The sequence below is a fragment of the Vitis vinifera genome, chromosome 8 (genome assembly GCF_030704535.1).
Source record: "Vitis vinifera cultivar Pinot Noir 40024 chromosome 8, ASM3070453v1".
NCBI classification, from domain to species: Eukaryota; Viridiplantae; Streptophyta; class Magnoliopsida; order Vitales; family Vitaceae; genus Vitis; species Vitis vinifera.
This window is the reverse complement of record NC_081812.1, coordinates 10,921,302-10,930,839: the sequence shown is the minus strand read 5'-3', so window position 1 is coordinate 10,930,839 and position 9,538 is coordinate 10,921,302. Positions and strand designations below refer to the sequence as shown.

General features: G+C 39.5%; 2 protein-coding genes across 3 annotated transcripts; both read right to left on the bottom strand.

The window, feature by feature from the left end:
- Window positions 1-1,869: 1,869 nt before the first annotated feature.
- LOC100241498 (aldose reductase) lies at window positions 1,870-4,440 on the bottom strand. The gene is made up of 8 exons (XM_002264624.4): window positions 4,241-4,440; window positions 3,844-3,894; window positions 3,542-3,615; window positions 3,344-3,431; window positions 3,041-3,247; window positions 2,870-2,941; window positions 2,376-2,618; window positions 1,870-2,277 (listed from the first exon to the last, which is right to left on the bottom strand). The coding sequence occupies exons 1-8, from the start codon at window positions 4,382-4,384 to the stop codon at window positions 2,188-2,190; spliced, it is 969 nt and encodes a 322-aa protein (XP_002264660.1). The 5' UTR covers window positions 4,385-4,440; the 3' UTR covers window positions 1,870-2,187.
- Window positions 4,441-6,907: 2,467 nt separating this feature from the next.
- Window positions 6,908-9,331, bottom strand: LOC100246625 (patellin-6). 2 transcript variants are annotated; one of them, XM_010655075.3, is made up of 5 exons: window positions 9,076-9,331; window positions 8,216-8,950; window positions 7,991-8,115; window positions 7,531-7,672; window positions 6,908-7,378 (listed from the first exon to the last, which is right to left on the bottom strand). In XM_010655075.3, exons 2-5 carry the CDS (start codon window positions 8,939-8,941, stop codon window positions 7,118-7,120), a joined length of 1,254 nt encoding a protein of 417 aa, XP_010653377.1. In that variant the 5' UTR covers window positions 8,942-8,950; window positions 9,076-9,331; the 3' UTR covers window positions 6,908-7,117. The 2 variants fall into 2 exon arrangements, with proteins under 2 accessions (XP_010653377.1, XP_002264479.1); XM_002264443.5 differs by having other exon boundaries at window positions 8,216-8,972; window positions 9,076-9,330.
- Window positions 9,332-9,538: the final 207 nt, after the last annotated feature.

Here is a 9,538-nt window from a genome sequence, read left to right as displayed (position 1 = left end):
TTCGCACTAAATATTTACCTAATGGCTCCATAGACAGGTACAAAGCTCGATTGGTTGCTAAAGGCTTCCACCAACGCCCTGGCATTGACTACTCTGAAACCTTCAGTCCCGTCATCAAACCTACCACTGTCCGCCTTGTTCTCAGCCTTGCGGTCAGCCAGGGTTGGTCACTAAGACAACTTGATGTCAACAATGCCTTTCTTCAGGGCACTCTCACTGAGGATGTGTTTATGTCTCAACCATCGGGCTTCATTGATCGTGATCATCCTCATCATGTCTGCAAGCTACGCAAGGCTATCTATGGCCTCAAACAAGCCCCACGTGCCTGGTATCATGAGTTGCGCCAATTTCTTCTCCAATTTGGCTTCATCAATTCCATTGCTGATACCTCCTTGTTCATCTTCAATAACCATGGCACCATTCTTTATCTGTTAGTCTATGTCGACGATATCATTATCACTGGGAATAATGTTGAAGCAGCGCAGACTTTCATTCAACAACTTTCTCAGCGTTTCTCTCTCAAGGACCTTGGCCCCCTGACATACTTCCTTGGAGTGGAAGTTACCTCCCACACCAATGGTCTTTTCCTCAGTCAACGCAAATACATTGCCGATCTACTTAATAGAACTCACATGACTGAAGCCAAGCCTGCTCCTACACCACTAGCAACTAGTCCAATTCTCACTTTACAATCAGGAACCCCACTATCTGACCCGACCGAGTATCGAACAGTGGTTGGTAGCCTCCAGTATCTCTCCCTCACTCGGCCGGACATTGCCTATACGGTGAACAAACTCTCTCAGTTTATGCATCAACCAACAAGTGACCACTGGAATGCAGTCAAGCGTCTGCTGCGGTATCTCTGTGGCACCTTAGACCACGGCATCACACTTCGTCGGACCTCCCCACTAGCACTTCATGCCTTTTCTGACTCTGATTGGGCAGGTAACAAAGATGATTTCACCTCCACCAGTGCATACATAATCTATTTGGGTCACAACCCTATTTCTTGGAGCTCTAAGAAACAGCGAACTCTGGCTCGCTCTTCCACTGAGGCTGAATACCGATCGGTGGCCTCTACTGCTGCAGAAATTCGTTGGATTTGCTCTCTCCTCACCGAACTCGGTGTCACTCTTCCCCAACAACCAGTTATTTATTGTGATAATGTTGGTGCAACAAATCTCTGTTCCAATCCGGTCTTTCACTCGCGCATGAAACATGTTGCCCTCGACTATCACTTTATCCGAGAACAAGTTCAAAATGGTTTGCTACGAGTGTCCCACATCTCTGCCTCTGATCAACTCGTCGATGCTCTTACCAAACCTCTTGCTCGTCCTCAGTTTGACTCACTCAAGGCCAAGATTGGACTTGCTCCACGGTCGTCCATCTTGCGGGGACATGATAAGGATATACAATCAAGTTGAGAAAATCAAGGAGAAAATCAAGGGATTTCCAAGTTTGAATATTTTGGAATATTTGTAGTTATACCATTTATTTGTATAGTTACTCAATTTATTTTGTTTCCTATTTCTTTGTAATCAGTTTCCTATTTTCGTGCTCATGCAATCTGTATATATACTAACCATATCAATGAGAATCACAAACAATAATTCTTCAATTTCTCTCTTCCAAAAATCCTTTACATAGCACATTGAAATAGACTATCACATAATTCGAGAAAAACTGCAAGTTAAAATGATTAGCCCTTCATATGTACCTACTCACTTTCGGTTGATAGATGTATTTACAAAAGCTTTGGAAAAGGATCAATTTATAATACTACATAACAAGTCTGGACGTCATGATATTCTCTCCAACTTGAGAGAGAGTATTAAGAATATATATATAAAGAACAAGAACAAAAAAATGTTCAGCCAACTCCCTGGTATTCATTACTTAAGCTCACTGTTTATCTTTTACAATACACGACCCATGACCCTACGTCAAAACGTGTTTTGACTCTACATACAGGCCACAGACCACCAGAATTTCCCATGAAGATAAGGAGTTTCCACTGGTCCGTCGCATGGACCAAGCTACGCATTGACAACCTAGAAAATTTTCCATAATTGCTAAAATTTATTATAGAAGGCTGGGTAGACATTATTCTACATACATCCAAGTTCTATGACCAACGATACAAGTTACAAACATAACACAGCTGATTAACAAAGATCCGAAAAGAATCTAGATTTCATTGTCCCATAGCTCTGTCACACTTCTGAAAGGCCCTTCTTCCTTATTCACAAACAGCTCTTCACCGTCCAAAACTCTCCCCTGCGCCAACATCAACAGATGAGCTTTTGATAAGAATTAAAGAAACATAGTACCATAAATGATCGTCAAATAAGAAACATGGTCCCAATAAGAGTTACCTGATCTGGGATGGAGCAGAGAGCGTGGAAATCTTCATCTGGCATATCCCAACCAAAGACCTGTATGTTCTCTTTGATCCTCTCAGGGTTGCTTGATTTGGGAATGACGCTAGTCCCTCTTTTTAGTGCCCACTTCACCAGCACCTGCCCTGGACTCTTGTTCAGTTTTCTTGCTATACTTCCAACTACTGGATCATGGATAAGGTCTCTTCCACCCTCGGATGAACCCAGTGGTGAGTATGCCTTCAAAATTCATCCAAAATGATCATAAACATTAATGCAGGCTAGGAAAATTGAAAGTAGGAAAAATTCCTCGTCAGATCATGTGACCATTCAAGAGGCCACTAACTACCACCATTTTCCACGTATTTTTCTTGAGAAAAACAATTTGCATCATACCCCCCCTTATACTGTGACTGCCTACGTTAACTAAACGGTAGAAATTGACCCACTAAATCACTGAAAGATCAATAAATTGAACGTGCTCATCTTACAGTGACATGAATGCCATTCTTCTTGCAAGCCTCCAACATTTTATCATTCTTCCATCCAGGATGCATCTCCATCTGAAAGCAAAGCGTAAGATGATTGAATATTCCGCTTGCTTTGCATAAGTAATGTGTTCTTCCCAGCCATTTTTCCTAGTATTAATATAGGTGTCTTACCTGACACACAGAGGGCATTGTTTGAGCAAAACCCAACAGCTTATTGAGCTTCTTCAGTGTAAAATTGCAAACACCGATGTCTCTGACGAGGCCTTCCTTGACAAGCTTCTCCATTTCTCTCCAAACTCCTTCCATGTCGAACTCCAAAATATCTGTAGCCTTGGGTGGTCTGCTGGGTCCATCTTTCAGCCGAAATGGCCAGTGGATCTACCCCAGATCAATTGATCACACAACATAGTTATGCTCAGGATATAGAGCATAAACTAATTGTTATGACAGAATACAAGAGCAAGCTTAAATTACCAGATAGAGGTCAAGGTAGTCAAGTTGTAGTTCTTGAAGGGTTTTGCTTAAAGCACTTCGAACTCTTCCTGGCTCCAACTCAGTACACCTACATTCACCCTCACAAATACCTAAAATGAGATTCTGATTCACATTCCAAACTACACCTGTGTCTCGTAAAGACAGTGGCGTCTTCAGGAGCTGTATCTATTACCATACCATAACTTAGATGTAACGAATAGATCCCTTCTCTCCATCCCTGCATGCATAGCCGCCTTAAGAGCCTGTCCTACCTGAAACAGAGTATTGAATTCATTATTTTATGCTAATATATCAAACAGCAGTTGATGTTCCATATCTACTCAACATCAATCAATATCGTGCAAGTTTTGTTGATTGAGCATACTAAGCCCTCAAGATATGCTGCCAATGCAGCATGGTCTACACTCAGAAGATACTGCTTGATGTCTCCCCCTCAAGGACAGGGGAAGACAAAAAAGACAAAAAGAAAGAAAAACAACCTCTGCTTGAACTCCATACTCCCAAGCCGTATCTATATGCCTGTAACCAGCCTGCAGCCAAGGTTGGAAAAAACTGGTCAAAAGCAGTACGGTGGACAAATGCAATGAGATGTTCAAATATAAACACCAGAAGCCAGTATACAAGAAGTTTAATAAAAACGACCTTGAGAGGTTTGTACCATAGCTCGAGGCTAACCAGACAAGCCTATTTAGTATGATTTGCTTTAATTTGGGTTGCCCCAAGTGAGGCAAAATGTAAGGAAAGATGCGCATGACCTCCATGATTTCTATTTTCAAGCATAAACACATACCTTTTAAGTTAATCTTACCCTATCTGGTGGTGGGATGTGACACAGATACACAGGGCCTAAGAGATGAGTGGGAAGTATAAGAGTACCTCAACGATTGCGGTGAAGACAGCGTTGCTGGCCTGGGAACCGGCTCTCCAAGTGCCCAACCCCACCGCAGGTATTGAGTGGCCGCTTATCAGCTTGCAGGATTGGACCTGTTCTCCAGTCTGAGCAAAGGTTGCATGAGCCATGCTGCCGCTCTTCTTCTCCACTTCAACAATCACTATCAAGTTATCACTAATCAACGACGGCTGTATGACAAACCGAAGGCGTCTGTATTTATAGGGTTGGTGAATAGAGATAAGGTCTTGCATGTTTCACACGTTGAAAGCTCTCGAGGCATTCGTGTCACAATCCAAGCCACCCTCTCACACGTCTTCCCACCAATATTTGGAAGATGAAGATTAGTCCTGGCCCGGCTCTTGGATCCATCTAAGAGTTGGGATTGGGCTATGTTTGGATTCAAACTTTGGCCCATAATTTGGTATATTTTAAATAAAATTCCATATAATTAGTTACTAAATTTCCAGCCCAGTCCAAGCCTGAAACCCAAAGTAGCCCAATTCAATCCCAAGACAAGGTGAAAGTGGGACCTGAATATTTAAAAATCAAGTAGGAAACTTTTGTCCTGTTTAAAGTTGTTCTTAATTTTTTTTTTTCATTTAGTTAAAAAATTTTAAATTCAAGAAAATTTAGAATAAAAAAAATAATATATGCACGAAGATTTTTTTAAATTGGTACTTCTTATCAGTATGGTCAGCAACCTCCTCAAAGTCAATTGGACTCCAGCCACCTACCACTAAAAAGACGTGTACTAAAATACACCTCTACCACCTTACGCCAATGTGAAAACTACTAGAAATTTCAAAATTGAGCCTCAAGGGAATCCAAAGCTTCGGATTGGATTTATCGATAGCTTTCAAAAAACCAAAAAAAAAAAAATTCATTCTCTCCGTATATATTCTTATTCTATATATATATATATATATATATATATATATATATATATATATATATATATATATATATATATATATAATTTTTATTTATTTTTAGCTTCTTTTATGTTGGAGTTTGGTGAGTGTCCAAGTCATCTGACCCAATATGATGCAATCAAATAAAAGATAGTAGTCTCTAAGAGTTGGAATTATTAGAAACCACATAAGTAAAAAATAAATAATAATTCTCTCTATCTTTTATTTTTTACTTTTCTTAAAAAAAAAGGTTTTTGAGAAAAGAAAGTAATAAATTTTTATGTTGTGAAACGAAGTGCTTCTTCATTTTAGTATGATTTCATTCAACAAAGAATTAAACAGTAAAACAAATATTTTTTTTCAGATCTTGGATATTTTAGAAAGGTAATATGAAGTTTTCCATTTCATTTCATTTATTTATACTTAATTATATTTATTTGTATAATTACTTTCATATGAAGACTTAAATTTTATAATATTTCTAAAAAAAAAATTTAAAAAAAGAATATTAAAGGAAATTTTTTATATTTTATGCTTTGAATTTTGGTATAAGATCTTGAAAGTGAAAAGTAAAAACAAGTGAGGAAATATGATTTTTAAAATTGTTTTAAAATTTTTAAACAAAGGCAGAACCAAAAATATCATTATCTAAAAAGTTAAGAATTTTCAAAGAAATGGATTTAGAAAAAATGTAAAAGAATTCAACTTTGTTTTTTCTTCTTTTTTTCTCCCTAAAATTTTCAAAATCTAGATAGAGCTTTAGGTTGTATTTGATTCATATAAAGTATTATTGAAAAAATTAAGGAAAATAATTTTCTATGATTTTACTAGGAAAAATATATAAAAAAAATTAAATACAAATAAAAAACATTTGTATATTAAAAAAAAAAAAAGAGTGGTTTAATTTACTTATTACCTTAACTTGGCAAACAGCTTTTGTGTACATTACATTTATGTAGTGTAAACCCTTTATGTTATATTATAACACTGGCTGTGCAAAAGTACAATGCAAGAAAATATAATTGGTGTTATTCATGATGTTGTGTCCCAACTCCCAACTCCCAACTCCCAAAAGCAATTACGAGAGTTCACACTTGAGACAGTTTCCAACCATCCATACTATATGCTTCGTCCGTCACATCCCCCAGTCTTCAAATGGAAGGTGATTCCCTCTGGCAATTCAAATTCGAATGAAGCATGGAGCCAAAAAGGAAGATGTGAAGAAAAGCTGAAATATAAAAAGAAAGGAAGGAAGAAAACAGGTAAATCCAACCAAAGAAATGAATTAATAAAAAGGGGCATGGTATTCGTACAGGGAGGCAGGACTCAGGAGTCAAAGTAATGAAATAAATCACCACAGCTCCTCTTTCACACTCCACACGTAACCGCCCGTGATCCCATCCCACTCTCTCCGCCTTTGCTATTCTCATCCAAAACACCACCCCCCACAATCAAGCTCCAGAGACCAGTCAATTTTTCCTCCCCTTTCTTTCTTCTTCTTTTTCGATTTTCCCAACACCCCCAAAAGAGGCCAAAGCTCACTGCATTATTATGGGCACAAGTGGAAGATGGGCCTCTGTGAAAATCTCTCTCTTCCTTTCACTTTATTTGCTTGAATCTTTTTCTATTTCAAATAAGCAACAAAGAGAATTAATAATGTGCTTAAATGGATAATTTTGCTATTCAGAAAAAATGCATAGGGAGAAATCCAAGTTCCAAAACTAGTGAGAAGGTGAAATATGTACTTGAATTGGCAACGTTGATATGCTTTTTCTTCTATATATTAAGCCATATAATGCCCACCATTTTATACACCACGGTGATACACTACTACAAAGTACAAACTGCTATCAAGATGACACAAGGTTCACAAGCATTGCTCAAACTCCCCAAAAGAACAAAGAAAAAGGGTAATAATCAAAATGCACTTAGATTTATTATGATTTGAAGCTAGACTACGGTGGATTTGCGGACGACGTATCGGTAAGCAGCCACCTTCTTTCTCCGGGAGGCGGTGTTGTCGACCGAGAGCACTAATCTGCCAGCCTCTCGCGACATGAAGGAGTTGTGCACAGCTTCTTCGGAGGGGGCCATCTTCCTCGGCTTCTCCACAGCAATGGTGTAGCTGCCTTCAGCGTTGGGCACGAACTCTGCGCTGTATTCCAAGTCCCACCCTCCCACCACTATGTCCCATGTTATTGTGGCGCCGGCCTAATCCATCCCCCACACAAGAAAGCACAACTCTTTATTAGGTTAATTCAGAACAAATTTTAAAGAAAATCGAAAGATTTAATTGGGATTAAACTGGATAATGGAATAATGGTAAAATAAGAAACAACCCAACATAATAAAACAAAATAAACCTCAATGCCCTCAATTTGAATGTTCACTTTCTCCCCTCCTTTCACGGTAAACTCGGAGGCTGGTTTTGGCGGGCCATTCTGCAAGTCGCTGGGTCTACTCAGCCCGCCGTACTGCACCGGCACATCCTCCGGCCTTATGAACCTGATCAGATACCAAAGCCCACTTCAGAAACCCTCTTAAAACACAAACAGATGCATGAAGGGAAAAAAGAAACCTAACATAAGAAAAACAAGTTGGATCTTCAGAAAATTGATACGATCAGAACAAATTGGGAAAAGTCGACAGAAATCAAAACTCATCTGGAAAACTTTACCCGATTCACACAAAATGTTGAAACATATTTGTTTTGAAAAAGAAAAAAACAAATAAACCCATCACAGATTCTGCGTCAAATTACTAATTAAAAATGGGTATCAAAGCAGGGAGCAGTGTTGAAAACAGAAGCAGGCAGAGACTCACTTGTAAAGGGTTTCTGCAACATTTCCTTCCTTAGAGATCACAAACTTGCTCTTGGTTCGTTGGGTCAGGAATGGACTGAACATTGAATACAAAATGCTGAAGTACCAGGGGACGTTGATGAAAATCTGAACTCCAAAAAAAACAAGATAAAACAAAACAATACCAGTGAGAAACTTGGATTCAAGTAATTATTCAAAAAATGAAGTTTCAGTAGAGTTATTTCACCTTCCGGGCAACCATTTCTGGATAATTATCTTGGAAGAGAGAGAGAATCTGGTTAGAAGCGACCCTGAGCTCTCTTTTGGGCATGTCTTTGAGATCAGTCACCTGAATGATGGAGTTAACACCACCGGGCTTGAAATGCAGAAGTTTGATGCCTCTCTCGAGGACTTGAACTCTCCACCTCAGGAACTTCTTGAGCTTCTCTTCGTCCCCGAAGATTCTCTCGTACATGTCCTTGTCTCTGAAAACCCCATAGGCGTTGTAGCAAACTGGATGTTCTTCTCTGTCGTACCCGTGCATGTAAGCCACGACACCTTCGAGCTCCTTAAACCCCAGGTCCTCCTCAGCGACGTCGTCCGCTCCGAACTCTTTTCTCCAAGCCAAGCACTTCTCCAGCATGTTAAAGGAGTCGGCGACCCTGAAGTCTCTGGCTCGCAGAAACTTCAGTAGTATGACATCGGCTCTCTCGTCTCCACCCAAGAGAGGAATGCCCCACATGGAGTCAGACCCATGAGAGGCCACTAGCTTGTCTTTGAACTCCTGCAGTGCCTTCTTCTCTGAAGACTTGAGGCGGGACACGAAGTAGGTGTCCTCCTTGAAGGAAGGGGAGCGAAGGGTAGCGGCCTCCATCAACGAGGTCACAAATCTTTTCCTGAAAGGCTTGGGGGATGCCTCCGGCTGGTCTTTCTGAGGAGTTTGTTGCATTGAGATGGGTGAGGAAGCTTCCATGAATGGATTCTGAGCAAGACCCAGATGGAATCTATGAGAAGAAGAAGAAATATAAGAAATGCAGATTGCAGAGAAACAGAAAGAGATGAAAAATGTGGTGGTCACTTGTGCGAGTGCAGAAACTATACACTAACCTTATGGGGGAGGAAGCACTGCTTTCTATTCTCTGAAGCAAGCAGAGGTTTCCCCAATTCCACTTCAATGGCAACAGGTAAAAGAGAAAGCAACCGTCACTGAGACCAAACAGGGATAAGATTGACAAACTGTAGAGAAAGACAGAGAGAGAATGAGACCCCCCAAAACCAGATTTGCTCTCATAAATTATTGCCGTCCCACCCTAAATATCATCACTCTCTTCCCCCTCCCCTCTTCGCTTTCAAGTTTCAACTTTTCAAAGCCCCTTTCAAACTGCCCAATGCTTACTTGCTTGCTAGTTGTCAACTACTAAAACTACTGCCTCTTTTTGTTTCCTAAACCCATAAAATAAATTATTTAAAAAATATATTTTTTTTCTTAAAATAAAAAAAAAAATCAAGTAAACAGTTGGGTTCCACAAATAATTTTGAAAAAATCAGATTTCAAAAATGAAATACGCGC